The 18,171-nt window shown below is 36.5% G+C and overlaps 2 protein-coding genes across 6 annotated transcripts; both read right to left on the reverse strand.

Annotated features, from left to right (window-relative positions):
* LOC121976833 (probable ubiquitin-conjugating enzyme E2 37) lies at nt 1–3,868 on the reverse strand. Of its 5 annotated transcripts, none has more exons than XM_042529204.1 (7): nt 3,727–3,868; nt 2,096–2,245; nt 1,956–2,025; nt 1,742–1,847; nt 1,020–1,118; nt 826–948; nt 1–683 (listed from the first exon to the last, which is right to left on the reverse strand). In XM_042529204.1, the coding sequence occupies exons 2-7, from the start codon at nt 2,235–2,237 to the stop codon at nt 156–158; spliced, it is 1,068 nt and encodes a 355-aa protein (XP_042385138.1). In that variant the 5' UTR covers nt 2,238–2,245; nt 3,727–3,868; the 3' UTR covers nt 1–155. The 5 variants fall into 5 exon arrangements, with proteins under 5 accessions (XP_042385138.1, XP_042385137.1, XP_042385136.1 ...); XM_042529203.1 differs by having other exon boundaries at nt 823–948; XM_042529202.1 differs by having other exon boundaries at nt 1,709–1,847.
* Nucleotides 3,869–6,282: 2,414 nt separating this feature from the next.
* On the reverse strand, nt 6,283–7,710 carry LOC121978714 (UPF0481 protein At3g47200-like). The gene has a single exon (XM_042531016.1). It carries the CDS (start codon nt 7,708–7,710, stop codon nt 6,283–6,285), a length of 1,428 nt encoding a protein of 475 aa, XP_042386950.1.
* Nucleotides 7,711–18,171: the final 10,461 nt, after the last annotated feature.

The raw sequence follows: 18,171 nt of genomic DNA on the forward strand, positions 1-18,171 counted from the left end.
TGATTGATCCAGTGTATTTTTTTTTTCATTAATACTTTTTGAGAGAACTAAGCATCAGCTTGAAAGGTATAGGATTCAGAAGATTAAAGATACATGGTTAAACTAGCTCAATTTCCAACTAACACAAAACCAAAAGCATCCAGTTATTTCTGCCGCTAATTTTTCCAATCTCCTGACGCTTGATTCCTTAATCTAGAGAACCTTGATTGTAAAGGTGGATTATCATCATCATCACTTTCTTCGCTGTCAGATACAATGATGCTATCTAGGAACTCTGGAGTAGCTTCCAGCTTCTTAGGATCAACTGTTGAAGCATCGTCAAAATCGGCACTGGAATACTGGAACAATTTGGAGCATGAAGTCATCTGCTTCTCTCTCTTGCAAGCAAGTGTTATTTTTTCCTTTTCAACATTGTTGTTCGTTGCAAACTGCATCAATGTTTTTGCAGACAAGTTTTGACATGGTAGGTGAAGCTTCCTCACGCTGCCACTCTGTTTGGCTGGCATATCTAATATCTCGTCAGTCAATACAATAACCTCCTTTTCAGCATTGTTGTTCATTCCAGATGGCATAACTGGTGTTGTTGTCGGTTTTGTAAATGATAGGCGAAGCTTCTTTCTCATCCTGTCACTCCCTTGGTCTGGATTTTCTGGAACTAAAGCTCCATGAGCTTCTAAAGGTGCCTGTAAGGTCGAGCAGGTTAGAACAAAGAAGCAAAAGCAATTCTCTAAATCACGATTATAACTAATTGTTGCCAACTTTTATTCTATTAGACTACGATGAATCAATAGGAAAGTAATAGATGTTGATGTTATCTACTACTACATTTAGGCTGGTTGAAACAGCATGATTATCTATTTTCCCAGTAAAGTCAGGATTAGTGTATCTCTCTGTCCACGTTCTGGCCTTCTGTTCAAAGACATGCCTATCGTACTTGTACTCCCTGCTCTGGAAAGGAAAAAGTGCTAAGTAAGGAGTCATGATCATATTTAACCATGGTAGTAATCTGTAGCACTTACAATTTCAGCCATTAAGGCATCATCTGGGTTAGGCTCACTCAGTAGCAAACGAATGCTGGTTAAAACAGTTGAGATGTTCATTGATGGTTGCCATGCACCCTGCGGTTGTGTAGCATCACAAAAATGTAAAGGGAAAGAAAAATGAAAGAAGGTCGTACATGATCATCCAGATAATGAAGCAATCGTCCTCATAAACCAACCAAAAGAGATTCTCTCTAAATTTCTTCAAACTTCCCAACATAAACCAAGGAATACCTATCTTATTCTCTATTCCCTATAAATTTTCATAGAATAACTATTTATGTACTTGGTTACAAAATCAGAAACATCAAATTGCCATAAAAATTTTATTCCCTAATCATCCTTAGATATTTCTTGTTTCATTCCAAGGACTACATATCTTTATTCTTTTCTCTAAAGAATGGCTAATCATACTTCATTTAATTCTCTAAAAAATATACATTTTAACAAGATAAGGCAAGCTGAAATAACCATGATGATTGAACAGGAAATATTGGAGCGAGATATGAGAGGTAGGTTTTGTGAGAAAAAAAGGCATAGATTGGGAAGACCAACTGATACTTCATGCACTTGTGATTTGTAATGCCTAGATAACTTTAATGTATCCATGAAGGCGTAACTATGGAACTAAAGCTTCTGGAAGCAGAAATATTCATGTTATTGCTCACCTTAAGCAAATAGTCTACAACTGAATCATTTACCTTTGGCGGTAAATTAAGAATATCAAGACAAATACGCCCTCCATTGTCAATGTTGGGATGGTAAATTGGTGTAACAAAGGTCACATTAGGTGGCTGAAATGGATATCTGCATACGAAAACTCCAATTCTATTAGTAAAGTTTACAAAATAGGCTAGTATAAGAAAGAGGAAAAGCATTTCTAAAGATACCAAAGAAAACAAAGCTACTAACAACCTTTCAGGGATTTCGATCTTCACAATGAAAATGCCTTTAGAATATACAGTTTCTTCAGGTCCCTCGATGCCTGTATTCAAAAGCTTAGTCAGCAAAGAAATACTAAACAAGAACCAATTGTCATTTTATATGAAACTTACAGGACTCAATGGAAAGCAGTGAAAGAGATGATTGGTTCTGATTATCAGAAAGTGAAGGAAAGGAAACGCCAGGAGGTGGGTCAGTCACGAGCACCTTAAGTTCCTTTTGCAGTCTCAGATTCAACCTTGCAGCTTGTGCCATTTTAGCAGCTTAAGAAAAACTTAACTTTTTATGGACCAACAAAAAGTAGGAAAAGAATATCCAATTTAATGCATCAAATGAAAACTTATGGAGATCCCAATATGATAGTAGGTCGAAAGCTCCTAAAACGACCAATGTCAATCCCAAGACCATGTGAAAAAGGTTAAAGTTACATGATAGTGTCAAAATTGTCTAACTGATGCAGTTTGAGGATTGGAATCAATTTAAAATAATTTTTAAGAGTTGCTAAAAGTTTATTATAATTTTTAGAGGCAAATTTAGCCTTTTAAAAGTAGGTTATAATTTTAGAGATGAGTTAGACTTTTTAAGTGACTTGGTATTATTTTGAATATATATAAAGATCTCATGTATTAATCTTCCAGTTTAATAATATTTTTCCTCTGCTATGGGTTGAGTTGTTTGAGATTTTGTGGTGCGATTTTTGATGTTGCATCAGTAATTTTATAAACATTAATTAGTTGTGATATAAATATGCATAGAGCTCGACATAGGAATAAGATTTATGTAGTCAACTCCAAACTTGGTGATGATGAAGATGATAATGACAAGTTTGGAAGCTCCGATCTTTATTATGAAGGATGAAGATTCAATATTGTGGATAAGAAACTCAACAATGACAAAATTTGGTGATGAAATAATGTTAATGCATTTGATATATATTTTAATGATAATACATGGCCTATTTTATAGAGATGATAACATGAACGATAATGATACTTAGCATAAATGGAAAATACATAAATGATTTAATATCATAAGGAATTGAGAAACTATATGAGGGGGATCTAAAATATTCAGAGACAAATTCAGAAGGAACAAAACCAAATCGGATGGGAGGATTAGAGAGAATTAAGTAGGAGATTAAAAATAATTTCCCTACTTTAACCCTAGAAAACCTTAACGAGCAGTAAGCTTGTGTGTTGGCTGCACCGGTTCTATATTTGTAATGCATATTTATTCCTATATGAGAAAAGTTTACATTTTGGCCACTTTAAACAATAGAGATCTAACACAGGGAATGGTGATAATGTCTATAATACCTGTATAGATTTACATTGCTCAAATATGAATGCACAAGTACAGAGATAAAATCAAATATAATAATATAGTCCATACAATATGTGAAGTTCATCAACATCCAGAAGATCATAGCATATGTATCTATCGCATAATGTTTTTTATTTCACAAACGATGACCTAGGGTTTTGCAACACTGAAATCAAAATAATTAAACGGACAATGACTAGTTACATTCTGTAAAGATGAAGTGATCAAATCAATAGACCAAAGACTAAACACATAGTAATCCCGCAGCAATTCAGATCATGGTTTACAAGGGGGGGGAAAAAAAAGAGACCATGGTTGAAGTGATCTCGACGGAGAAGGACAACGTATAATAGGCGAGTGAAGAAGGTGGAGACAAGGAAGAAACAAACGAACAGGAGAAAAGGGGGAAACAGTTACATACCTCGCCTAGGGCGCTTCCACTTCTTCTATTGCGCGACCCAGCCGCCGCTCGCCGACAGTCACCGGAGAGCCGGGAACTCTATAGGGGAGGGATAAATCGATAGGGCTCGAGAGAGACTTGGGAGGGAAGCAAAAATGATTAAACAAACACTACAATAAATTTTAAAATAACAATATAATCCAAAATCCACATAAAAATGATATATATATCAGGTTCAGAGTTCTCGTGTTTAAAATTAAAAAATTTATTTATAGAATATATTATATATATTTAGAGTTTAAGATTTTTTTTTTAATTTTAAGGGTTAAATTATAATGAATTTAAGTTAATAAAATTTTTTTTCTCTAAAATTCAGATTTTATTTTTTGTTTATGGTATTCAAAATTAAAAATTTGAAATGCTCATGTATAAATTTTTGTGTGGAAATGTTATTTTCTTTTTATAAAAAAAAATGGATCTAGACACTTACATCAGCACGAGCGGTCAATTCAGGCAACTGAATTCAAGAAAAAAAAGTGTTTTTCTTGTTTTTTTAAAATTTTTTTAGGATATATTATATATATATATATATATATATATATTTAAAATTTAAAATTTTAAGATTTAGAAGATCGATTATAATAAATTTGATTCAATAAGATTTTCTTTTTAGGATTCAGATTTTCCTTTTAAATTACAGTATTCAAAATTAAAAATTTTATATATGAATATATTATATGTATTTAGGGTTCAAAATTTTATAATTTAAGAGTTGGATTATAATAAATTTCAGTTAATAAGATTTTTTCTATAGTGTTCATATTTCTGGGTTACAGTCTTCAAGATTAAAAATTTTATGTTTATGAGATATATATTTTTTTAAGGAAATGTTGATATATATATATATATATATATATATATATATAATAAAAAGGAGAATATATTAGTTTATGAATTATATTTATGTTTTTTTATACCTCTTTAACGTGAGAAAATCCTTTTTTTATAAAATAATCGGTAAATAATAATCAAATCTTTGGAAACTTGTGCCATGTTGATGACATAATATTGGTAATGTTTTGTTCAAGTTTTTATTTCTCTAGTCATGATTCCGCCAACATGGTGGATATGTTAAACTAATCTTGATGAGTTGCTCAAGTTGCGTTGGATGGGTTATGATAAACTAGCTATCCATTTGTCTTGCACATGCATTTTAATAAACTTGCAATATGATTCTGTTTTAAAACAAACGAATTTTTTTATATTTAAAATAGAAGTAAGTTAACAAGAATATTTTAAAATTATTTATTTATTGTAATGTTTTTTTATTTTATAGTTAACAATTTTCAAAATGTTAAGATAATTCTTATTTATTTATTTGGACATCTTGATATATATTTTTTAAAATTTCCTTATAAAACTAATTTAATAGAAAAATAAATTACTCAGATATGATTTTATCTCTGATTAATAGGGATAATTTGACGCAAAAAAATAATTTAGTCCCATGAAAATTTTTCATCGGTTATCGGGATAATTTATAAAGTACATATAACGGTCAGTCTAGAAGCTCAGTAAATTACCTCTCTTATTTAAAGAAAAAATTTCTATAGATATATCGTAATTAGAATTAGATGTATAAGGACCATCCAATTAAATTCCAAGTTCAAATTAGTGTACAAATGCATGAACCCAACCACCATCGGCCTCCCCAAATCCGGCCCCCTCCAGTGAGAACCGTCGCGGCGGCGCTAAAAGATGGAGTTTTTCTCTATTTCCCATAAAGCCCACTGGACAGGAGCAACCTGCCAACCTTTGGGACTCACCAACGACTCTCAGCAGAAGGACGAGGGTTTAGAATTTTAAAATTTAAGTACGTGAAATGGATAATATTAAAATTTGCTCATGTGTTCAGCTGTAAAATGTCATATTTGTATTTTTTTATGGAAATAAATATTTTAAGGCTCTTCTAGCCCAAGCAAAAATGTTGTAACAGTTGAAGGCACAGTCAAAATCTATAATGGAACATATATATGCTAATTTTAAATCTAGATAACTCATTTTAATTAGTTAGAAAAATAATAAATAAAGCTAGTACGAGTGAATTGATTGGAGCCAAGTCATAATAGTTTGAGAGACAGATCATTCAAAATAGGAAGAGGAAGATGGAGCCTATTTATTATCAAGAAACTCCTGAACCAAGTGTGAGTTTGTAGGACCTATCAATCATATATGTGGAGGCATGGAGTGAGGAAAAAGTGGAAGATTTGGTCCTTAATGCAGCTTTTTCCTAGCTTAACTATGATAAGATTGGGGGTTTAGAATTGAATAAGCCTCATTTCAAGCTCCCCTAACCTTCTCAACAAGCACATTTGTAGAACGGATAGCATGGAAAGAAACGACTAAGACGACCTCTGTATTTATAGAATTTAGAAAGTACATATCCCTTTATTCACCAACAACCAATCTGTTCATACACATACATATGATACATCCTTCATAAGCAACAAAAATTAATTTCTAAACAACAACAAGCATTCCTTCCTTCTGATGACAATCTACTTTTAAGTCAGGAAGCTACTTTGGCGGCCGAAAATAACTCAGAATAGTAAACGTGGTTTGTATCACAGTAAGAACAAATAGGCCAAGAGCACCAAATAATGAGATAACTGCCCAAGGATTACTAAAGTAATCGCGATTCAACCTTGCGTGCCATTTGTTGCATCTAGCGTCGTGGTGCTTCCTCATGGCAGTGAGGACGCCGAGAAGGTAGAAATCATCTAGGTCATAGCTGACATTCGTGCCAAGTTTGTTAAATAGAGTGGCAATTTTTTGGCTGTCCCCCAAGTTACCAATAATGATTTCATATTGTTGAAGCAATTCGACATCTGCTGCCGTATCGATGAGGGAATCCATAAGCACCATATAGGTTGTAACATGGAACTTGGAATTCATTGAACATTGCTCGTACGCAATAAGATTTCTCAAGAGCGAGTTGACGTGGTCCTCTATTCGAAGTTGGGGAATCTCCAACTTGCCGTTATGAAATGTAATGTCCAAGAAACTCTTGTATCTCTTTTTTCTGCCGAAGTGAATTCCAGCTTCATTGCATAGTGTAGCACTGGGAATCCATGGTAAGTCAGAGACCGTCCAATTCTCCTCGGGGTTAGCATCTCGACTAGTGCGTATCTTGCTCACCTGCGACAACACAGACGAGCGCAGCGTTGATGACAACGATACGAATACTGTTTTAACTAGCTTAGAGTTGCAGAGGAAGCCAAATGTACTGGAGGACTGATTGTCATTGCCATTGCCATTGCCATGGTTTATTGTCGGATCGATGCAAGAAAGAAAAATATGAATTATGTGGTGAAAAATCTCATTGTCGGAGGGAAGTTCCAAGCTACTTGAGAAATTCATGCCGATGAACTTGACTGTTACACGTAGAAAGCTGTCGCGGTCGCGGTCGTGGTAAGGAAATGCAGATTCGTACAAAGTTTCAAGAAGAAAGAAAGGAAGCTGGTTTTCGAGCATGAACATATCTCGTACTACTACATTTCGAGTCCACCAATCTGAAAAGTTGTACCCCATTATTGAAAGCATCACAAAGCATCCGTCTAGCAACATCATTTCCACAAAACTGTCGCTGCTCATGTTCACTTCCTCCGAATAGGCTTCACGTGCTAGCGTTTCCTGACCCTTGACCAGATCCACATAGTCCTTCAAGACCATTTCAGGGTTCCGCTCGAGGACAGACTTGAGGTACTTCCATTTGTGCTGATTCATAGCCCGTAGATGAGGTTTGTCGCGGTGGTAGGGGCCGAGCGAGACGATCGATGGCTCATAGGCTTCGTGGTCAACCTTTTTCAAGGTATCTGGAACTCTGTAGATTGTTGGCTCTGTGTTTCTGTCCCTAAATTTTGTGTCTGACACCTTCTTCTCCAATGAGGTTACCCAGTCCATGTCCACTGATGTCTCAATTCTCTCATCTTCTGTGTCATTCATCTTGATTCCAAAGGATTTGTCCTTGAGGATTACAATGACTCAAGTAGTTATATATTGCAGCGATCTAACATAGGAAGGAAATATCACACAAAGAAAGTAAAATATATAGCACAAAGGATTTCCCCTTGAAGAGTATAATGACAGAGGAGGAAATAGCACAAAAAGGAAAGGAAGGAAAATGGATCAGGAGACTGAGATAACAATTAAGTAAACAACTAACCTTGGAAAGCTTTCGCTAGGCTAAAGTAGCTCTATCTAAAGCTTGCTTATGGATTGCTACTTTATCACACAAAGCAAGGTCCTATATAGGCGAAGACTGTTGCGATTATTATTATTATTTAGATCAAAGCAAAGCATTTGGCCCTTGAACACATCAAAGTTTTTCTCTGTCCTTTTGTTCATCAAATAATTTTGACTCTAAACTACTTGATTGATTGACCAAAATAAATGTAAATCACAAACTAAGACATATATTGATGTGATGATAAAGAGAGTCCATCAAGTATAAATCAAAGGTAAGAATAGCAATTGACGTAGAGGTCAAAATCAAGACGGTCAAATGAAGGAAACTGTCGACTCACTAAAGTTGGCCGAATGAATGGCAACGTGTCGAGCGAGCATGAAGGATCCGATCGGCCCGGAGGCTCATCTGAGCAGATCGCTCATCTGCCCGAGATGACTATAGAGAGGACACTAGATGCTCACAATTGTGACCAAATGAATGCTAGTCCAATCGGATCGCCTGTCCGACCAAGCAAGGGACGACCTAATGAACCGAGCGACTATGAAGAAGAACAACCTTGAGCGATCGGGCGAGGAATCCTGGCCGAGCGGCTTGATCCCCCGCTCGGCCAAACATTGGGACCCTGCCCATATTTCATTATATCCTTCTGGGAGTCAGTGTCGTTGACCGGGGGGGGCATGGTCAATAGACAAATCGTACGACGAAAGTTTTTACTGTCATGTCAGGGATGTTAGAATCGGTTGAGCTAGAGGGGAGGGGGGTGAATGACTCACTTCGTTTTCTTGATCAACTTGATTTTGCGCAGCGGAAACTCGAAGGCAATACTAACTCGGATATTTACTTGGTATCCACCTCCCCAAGGAGGTGACTAGTCCAAGGATCCACACCACTCACACTCTTCCACTATCAAAAACCCTCCTCGGAATCACACCGAAGGTGGAGAAACCTTATACAGTTACAACTCTCCCTCTCCAAAGTAAAGGATCACACTCACCACAATGAAGAAGAAAAGAAATATTACAGACTTTAGAAAGGCTTCTTCTTCGCTGTGTGAGATTTGAGAAAGTAGCGAGAGAGAGATTCTGAACTTGAGCACCTTTTGAAGATCTTGAGCACTTGAGAGAGTTGAGACCTTGGAGAGCAATGGAACAGTATCTCTTTGTTTTCTTCTCTCTTTTCTTTTTCTTTCATGCCTTTAAACATTGAGAAAACTAGCCGTTTCTCATGTAGCCGTCGCCGTAAATCGATCGGAGTCATATTTGGATCGATTCATAAGTATCCGTTGGAAACCATCGCGTCACGATCAACGACTTAGATTGCTTCACTTGAGTTTGAATCGATCGATGCAATTCTTGAATCGATTCGGACCACTGCTCGTGAGATCACAGCTCTGTGGATCGATCGCCCGATCGATTGAGGCTGATCGATCCAAGGGAAATCTGTGCTACGCACAGAGGCTTCCTAGATCGATCGCTCGATCGATTGGATTGCCCCAATCGATCGGCTGATCGATCCAGAAGCATTCTGTGCTTTGCGCAGAACCTTCCCAATCGATCGGCCGATTGATTGACTTCCTTCCAATCGATCGACTGATCGATCCAGAGGCATTCTGCCTCACAGCCGTGTCTAAATCGATTTTCCAATCGATTTCTGATACGTGAGGGATCATGCATCCAGCTTTATGACTTGCAGAAACTTCTTTTGCCAAGAATCCGGTCCTCGACCTTCTTGGACTTCTCTTGCCTTGCATCCGGTCTTCTGACTTGCAATGATTCTTTTGCCAAGAATCCGGTCCTCAACCTTCTTGGACTTCTCTTGCCTTGCATCCGGTCTTTCGACCTGCAAGAACTTCTCCTGCAAACTCACACTGTATGTTAGATCCAACGTATTAACCTAAACTTAAATAATTGTCAACACATTGAAACTTCCAGGGCATGATTGCACCAACAATCTCTCCCTTTTTGATGTTTGACAATCTATTTAAGTTTAGGCCAATTTCCAATATATCATAATAGTACAATTGATAAATAATGATTGCAACAACGCTGAAAATCATAAGCAGTAAGTATGAGTATACACAGTAAGCTTGAGTTTCCATTTAAATTTTATTTAGCATGAACTTCAACATATATCTCCCCCTTTGGCAAATATCAAAAAAATAGAACTCCCCCTCAAAATGTGTATTAAGCAAACACAATAAACCCAAGGATTACTCCCCCTAAACCACACAGATATCAACAAAATATAACCACGTGAATTGGAGAAACAAAAGAAAAGGTAGAACAAGTAGCATATCATACGTCCAAAAATAAAATAGAGTTCACATAAGGACTCCATAACAACCATCCATAAGACATACAATAACAGATCACAAAGAGACATAAAACTCGATAAGATCATCGCCCGAATGAGGAAGATCATCGCCCGAAGGAGGGAGATCAGCAGCAACAGGAGGAGGAGCCGAAGTAGTAGCTGGAGCAGGAACCACCGCAGAGTCAGCACCAGCAGCATCCTCAGCCTGGGGAACAGGAGCTGTGGATGGAGCAGACTGAGACGGATTACCCGTCACCCAGGAGCTCACTAAATCCACTAATGTATCCATAGTGGCCTGCATCGAAGTCTGTTGATGGACCATGGTCTCCATCATGGAACGCAGGTCGGCTACCTCCATGGTCAGTTCCTCTAGGCGAGTGTCGACGGTCTCCTCGAATGTCGGAGAAGCTGGCTCGGGGATATCCTCCTCAACATCATCTGTCGCAGGAACCAATGCATGTGCATCCCCCCTGCGGCGAGCCCTGGGTCCCTCACCAAAAGCACGTCCATCGCGCCATCGAACTCCCGCTGGACCACCAACTAAGCCCATCTTCGTGAAGGAGCGGGAAGAAATCTGAGAATAAGCAACAGTCATGTGCTCCAGCCGTCCCCGGGAGACATCTATCTTCTGGGACTCCAACCAGTCTGTGATAAGATGCCCGAAAGGCATGTGGATCGTCTGCTGCACGGGCTGAGTAAAATGAATGATGCAATGAAAGATATTCAAAGCGATGTTGATGTCAAGGGAATGACGAATGACATAGAGGGCAAACATGTGAGGAGGTCGCAGAGCGGCTAAGGCACGAGAAACAATGGGGAAAAGACAGTTGATGATCACTTTAAACAAGGCGTTGTTTTCAGCCGAGAACTCAAGCGAAGAAAATTTAGTAATTTGAGCATTTGGCCCATTCAGACGAGGACGACCAAAAAGAAATTGATGCATGGATGCAATGCTGATATGCTCAAAAGGTGGAGGCAGCTCATCGGGAATAGTGGGATAAAAGATAAAATCATTGTTGGATGGTAGACAGTCAAGAAAAGATCGAAGAATCTCATAGGAGAAGTCCAAGCTCCGTTTCGCAACACGAGTGCGATAATTTACACCATCAGAAGTGTGTAAATTATTATAAAATTCGGAGACAAGACCTACATTGACATCCCTCTCACATGTTAACAAAGAGTCAAGTTTATAATGTTGAACCGATTATAGGTATCAAAACAAGATGTCCTATAGTATTGCAAATCAACTGATCTAGGGGTTATAAGTTTGAAGGTGTTTTTGGTAAAGGCTGTTGGTGCGGGAAACATCCGACGATCGAACTCGTGTTTTGATAATGACAAAGAATTCAAAGTTAAGATGTTTAGTAGTCTAACAAGTCTACTTGAGGATTTCAGGAAAGTCCTAGCTGCAGTTAGGCAAAGGGTAAAACCCTAGGGGGTGGTAACCCTAGGTCATAGGGGGTGGTAACCCTATGCGGAAAGTCTTGGTAGGCCGATGTCTTCAGGCAAAAGTCCTAGGGGGTGGTAACCCTAGGTGGAAACTCTCGGTGTCGCGAACCAGGTGAAAGACTGGACTAGCCGGGGAAGCGGATGTCCAGCAGAAAGTCCGGAAGCATCGAGTGCTGAGCAAAAGTCCAGTCGATCTGGAGGATCGCACTGGCAACAGGTAAATCTCCTGAGTGGAATAGGTGAGGACGCGTTCCCAGTAGAGGGAACAGTAGGCGTCGGGTCGACCTAGGGTTTCCGGTTGGAAACCCGAAGTCAGACCCGGATAGTCCGGAGACTGTCTATACTTCATTTATCATGTTTATTGTGCTAACTTTGTGTTGCAGGATAGTGTTTGGGACTAACGTATCTTGCAGGTGTAAAGGAGCAACCTAAAGCCTCGGATGAACAGTGTCCGAGGCGCCTCCATGGAGCTTGGAGGCGCCTCGGGTGCAAAAGCTGAGCTGGCTGCGAAGCACCACTGGAGGTAGAAGGCGCCTTGGAAGGCGCCTTGAGAGGGCTATAAGGCGCCTTGAGAGGATGAACTTCGACCAGATCAGATTTCATCCACGCGGAAGACCAGGCAGCATGGAGGCGCCTTGAACAGCCTTCAAGGCGCCTTGAACACTCTTTATAAGGGGGTTTCGACCAGCACTTCAAACCATCAAGTTCTGAGCGTTCTTTCTTCAACGTGCTGCTAACAAAGTCATTCCGAAGTGCTGCTGCAACATTCCGACGACCCGGAGCTTCGTTTTTCTCTTCTTTAAGTTGTCGGTACAAAGTTATTCTAATTGCTATTACATTTGTAATTTGTAATTCTTATCGAGCTTATAGTTGTTGCCCACCGGAAGCGATCAAGGATCGCGGGCCTTCGAGTAGGAGTCGCCTTAGGCTCCGAACGAAGTAAATCCCTTTGTGTCTTTGTCTTTATTTTATTCCGCTGCATTTTAATTACTCCGATAATTTTTCGATAATCGAACAAAATAGTCACGAGTGCTATTCACCCCCCCCCTCTAGCGCGTCTCGATCCAACAATTGGTATCAGAGCGGGGCCATCTTGAATCAGTGCAACCACTATTCAAGATAATTTTTTTTTGTGGTTTTTGTTCGGAGTCAATTAGAATTTAGCCTCATAGCTATATTCTAATTCTTTTCAAATCGATGTTGTTCAAAGTTGGTCAATACCACTTGAGCTTGTCATTTTTTCTACTTCTTCCCGCACTACTAATCCAAGACTCAGTCTTGGAATAGATCTTGTTGTTTCTGTTTTTTTAGATCTAAATGGCCCAACAAGAAGGATATAGCACCGTTCGTCCCCCACTATTTTCCGGAGAAGACTTCGGATATTGGAAGGGGCGAATGGAAATATATCTGAAGATCCAGTTCGACACCTGGATGATAGTCAAAACAGGACTGCAACTACCAACTGGTACAGACGGTAAGCCTACATCCTGTGAGAACTGGGAGCCAGCGTTTATCAAAAAGGTGGAAGCCGACGCCAAAGCCACCTGTACCATCCAGTGCGGTCTTACCAAAGAAGAGCTCAACAGAGTCGATCCTTTCTCCTCCGCAAAAGAGCTATGGGAGAAACTGATCGAACTTCACGAGGGCACCTCGGGAACCAAGGTAAGTAAGCGTGATTTGTTGCTTAATAAATTATACAATTTGAAAATGCAGGAAGGCGAGACGGCAAGTTCTTTACATGCTCGAATTCAAGATATTCTGAATTCCCTTCATGGAATCGGGCAGAAGATAGAAAACAGAGATATAATAAGGTATGCTCTTAACTCGTTTCCAAGGAGTACATTGTGGGCATCAATGGTAGATGCCTACAAGGTCTCCAAAGACTCATCTTCTTTAAAATTAGACGAATTATTTTCTGAATTTGAACTTCATGAACAAACTAATGCACAGCCATCCGAGAAAGGTATTGCCTTGGTTGCAGGTACGAGTCGAACACGGGAATCTAGAGTACGGCGAAAAATTGAAACAGAATCAGAAGACGAATCCGACTCAGAAGAGTCAGAGGATGAACTAACCAGCGAACTTGTAAACCTTGTGAAGAAGCTCTACAAGAAGAAGAAGAGCTTCAACAAAAAAGATCTGAAGAAGGCAGTTCAGTCCAGGGAAGCCCAACCGAACTCAAAGGTAAAGTTCGAAGTCACTTGTTACGGATGCAACCAGAAGGGGCATATCAAAGCCAACTGTCCCAATCAAAAGGAGGCCAAAAAGCTAAGAAGAAAGAAGGCCCTGAAAGCAACCTGGGATGAATCCTCTTCAGAGGACGACGATGATGAAGTTGATCAAACAAGTCTACTCGCACTGATGGCCCGGGACTAGATCATCGAGAGCGAGTCAGAAGCCGAGTCCGAGCAAAGCCACGGATCCGCATCAGTTTCAGAAGGGCCAGACTCCACTGTAAGCATTTCAAGGCTTAACAATTTAGTTAATTACTTACTTCGTAAACTAGCTAAATCAAACCTTAGGATTAAATCACTTCTAAAGGAAGTAGCCATCCTTAAAGAAGTAACAAACACTAATTCTTTACCCAGTCAAGCTCAAACTGGAAATTCTACTCAAGTTCAAAAACTTGAGGAAGAAAAATCTAGTTTGAGAAATCAGGTAAAAGATTTAAAAAATACATTAGAACGGTTTTCTCTAGGATCCAAGAATTTGGACCTAATTCTTGGAACACAAAGAGCCGTCTACAACAAAACTGGGCTGAGATACAAAAGTAAAAAAGAAATATAAATCTTATTTATCCCTAATAAACAAACAGAGTAGTAAAACAGTCCAAGCATGGGTCCCCAAGTCCAAATTGATCAATCAAGTTGGAATTGACAAATACTGGGTTCCAAATGATCAAATACACTACCTCGATAGACTATATCGAGGCTGTGATCCAGGAAGATCTAAAAGAAAAACGATCTTTCAAATTTAAATTCAAAATTCAAAATTAAAAATTAAAAATTAAAAATTAAAAATTAAATTCAAAATTAAATTCAAAATTCAAAATTCAAAATTAAATTAAAAATTAAATTCAAAATTAAATTTAAAATTCAAAATTAAAGTAAAAATTCAAAATAAAATTAAAAATTAAAAATTAAATTAAAAATTAAAAATTAAATTCAAAATTCAAAATTAAATTCAAAATTCAAAATTAAATTAAAAATTCCAAATTAAATTAAAAATTCTAAATTCAAAATTCAAAATTAAATTATAAATTCAAAACTCAAAATTAACAATTCGAAATTAAACTATAATTTATATGGAGGATCCAAACTAGCTGGCAACTCCAACTAAACTACCCGACAGGGTAACTGAACCTAATTTACCCGAAATGGGTAAAACAAGAATAGATTACCCGGTAGGGTAATTAAGGTTAAATTAAAAACAGGATAAGTTTAACTTGAATCATAATACTGGTGAAGTTTTTGGATGACAGTATGTTAGGGAAGCTTGGGCATCGCATGTCTAGGAAGATATGGCTTCGACCTGGTGCATTTGGCCAAGTGGAACTGACCGAAGCTACCCTTAAATGGATCCTAACTAGTTAGACCAAGGATTAGTATTAAGTTCAATGGGTAGGACTATTTGGAAAACCTCGAAGGCATGGTTACTTTAATGAGCTCCTTGTGACTCACCATAGCCCAGAAGTTTATCCAAAGAATGTCTACTTGTTGAACCCAAAGCTAAACCTGAATCTAACACAAAAGTTAAATCATACCCTAAAATTCAACCATAATTCATCTCACAAAAATTATAGGATTCCCTGATTAAAAATTTAGATCGGGTGAGATGACTAAGTAATTAAAATCAAACTAATAATTATTTCAATTTTATTTGAAAAACTTAAATTTCAAAATTATTTTAAAAACTTAAATTTCAAAATTATTTTAAAAACTTAAATTTCAAAATCATTTTAAAAACTTAAATTTCAAAATCATTTGAAAAACTTAAATTTCAAAATTATTTTAAAAACTTAAATTTCAAAATTATTTTAAAAACTTAAATTTCAAAATTATTTTAAAAACTTAAATTTCAAAATTATTTTGAAAAACTTAAATTTCAAAATTATTTGAAAAACTTAAATTTCAAAATTATTTTAAAAACTTAAATTTCAAAATCATTTGAAAAACTTAAATTTCAAAATCATTTGAAAAACTTAAATTTCAAAATCATTTGAAAAACTTAAATTTCAAAATCATTTTAAAAACTTAAATTTCAAAATCATTTTAAAAACTTAAATTTCAAAATCATTTTAAAAACTTAAATTTCAAAATTATTTTAAAAAACTTAAATTTCAAAATTATTTTAAAAACTTAAATTTCAAAATTATTTTAAAAACTTAAACTTCAAAATTATTTTAAAAACTTAAATTTCAAAATTATTTTTAAATTTCAAAATTATTTTAAAAACTTAAATTTCAAAAGTATTTGAAAAACTTAAATTTCAAAATGATTTTAAAAACTATAATTTCAAAATTATTTGAAAAACTTAGATTTCAAAATTATTCTTAAACTCAATAAACATAAGTGTTTGTTAAATTATCTTGAATACAATACAATAGAAAATCTAAGGAGTCTGCTTCAATCACGCTATCTTTAATCCATTAAAAAGAAACTAATTCAACTACTTCATGTGTAGGAATTGGATCAATGGATGTTGGATAGTGGATGCTCCAGACATATGACTGGAGATAAGTTGAAGTTTACCAAACTCAAGTACAAGAGTCTAGGATCAGTTGCATTCGACAACAACGGTAAACTTAAAGTAATCGGAAAAGGTAATATTGAACTTAGTTCCGATTTCATTATTCGAAATGTTTTATTGGTTGAAAATTTTAACTTTAATTTACTAAGTATAAGTCAATTGTATGACAGCGGATACTTAGTTAATTTTGATAAATCTGGATGTCTAGTTAAAAATATTGAAAATTCAGAAATTAAACTTAAGGGACTTAGGAAAAATAACATCTACACAATTGATTTATCAATATCCTCAATAAAGTGTCTCCTGACACAACAAGAGGAAACTCAACTGTGGCACAGAAGGCTGGGTCACACACACACAAGACTTATTTCAAAAATGAGTCAAAATGGTCTAGTTAGAGGTTTGCCCAAATTAAAATTTATTGAAAATTCAATCTGTGATGCATGTCAAAAAGGAAAACAAACCAAGTCAACCCACAAGTCAACTAACCTAGAAAGATCCAACACCATACTTGAGCTCCTTCACCTTGATCTATTTGATTCACATGGAGCCAAATCACTAAACAAGAATCAATATTGCTTAGTAATAATTGATGACTACTCTAGGTACACTTGGGTAAAATTTCTAAAAACAAAAGATGAAACCTATGAAATATTTAGTAATTTTTACAACTTAACGGAAAATGAAAAAGATACTAAAATTAAAAGAATAAGAAGTGATCACGGAGGGGAATTTGAAAATCATAAGTTTACCCAATTTTGTAAAATAAATGGATACCAACATGAATTTTCATGCCCTAGAACCCCCCAACAAAATGGACTAGTGGAACGTAAAAATAGAACATTACAAGAAGCAGCTAGAACTATGTTAAACGAATATCACTTAAATCATCAATTTTGGGCTGAAGCGATAAATACTGCAAATTACATTCAAAACATAATTTTAATTAATAAATTTCACAATAAAATACCATATGAACTCTACTATAATAGAATTCCAAATCTAAACTATCTAAAAGTATTTGGGTGTAAAGTTCATATTTTAAATACTAAAGATTACTTAGGAAAATTTACACCCAAATCTAACCAAGGAATATTCTTAGGATACTCCTCTACCAGTAGAGCCTTTAGAGTATATAATCAAAATACCTTAAAAGTTGAAGAAACAACTAATGTAATATTTGATGAAGAAAACAACTTACCTAATATAAATGAAAATATTGACACTAATCCAAGAGCTATAGACGATGATGAAATCCAACCTAATCTTAATGAGTCAGAAGAACCAGTTTCTGACTCACAGATAAGACCAACTAGAATAAGCACCTCTCACCCACCTGACCAAATTTTGGGTGACCTAAACCTAGGAGTCAGAATTAGATCATCCTATAGAAACCTTAGTCAGATTGCTCTAATTTCTAAAATTGAACCTAAAACTATAGAAGAAGCCCTGCCTGATCCAGACTGGATCATTGCGATGCAGGAAGAATTAGCCCAATTTGAGAGAAACCAAGTCTGGGACCTTGTACCTAAACCCATAGATAAATCAATAATAGACACTAAATGAGTTTTTAGGAACAAGTTGGATGATCACGGTGATATAATAAGAAACAAAGCAAGGTTAGTAGCCAAAGGGTTTAGTCAAGTCGAAGGCTTTGACTATGATGAAACCTATGCTCCAGTAGCTAGACTCGAGTCCATTAGGAT

The sequence above is a fragment of the Zingiber officinale genome, chromosome 4B (assembly GCF_018446385.1).
Source record: "Zingiber officinale cultivar Zhangliang chromosome 4B, Zo_v1.1, whole genome shotgun sequence".
NCBI classification, from domain to species: Eukaryota; Viridiplantae; Streptophyta; class Magnoliopsida; order Zingiberales; family Zingiberaceae; genus Zingiber; species Zingiber officinale.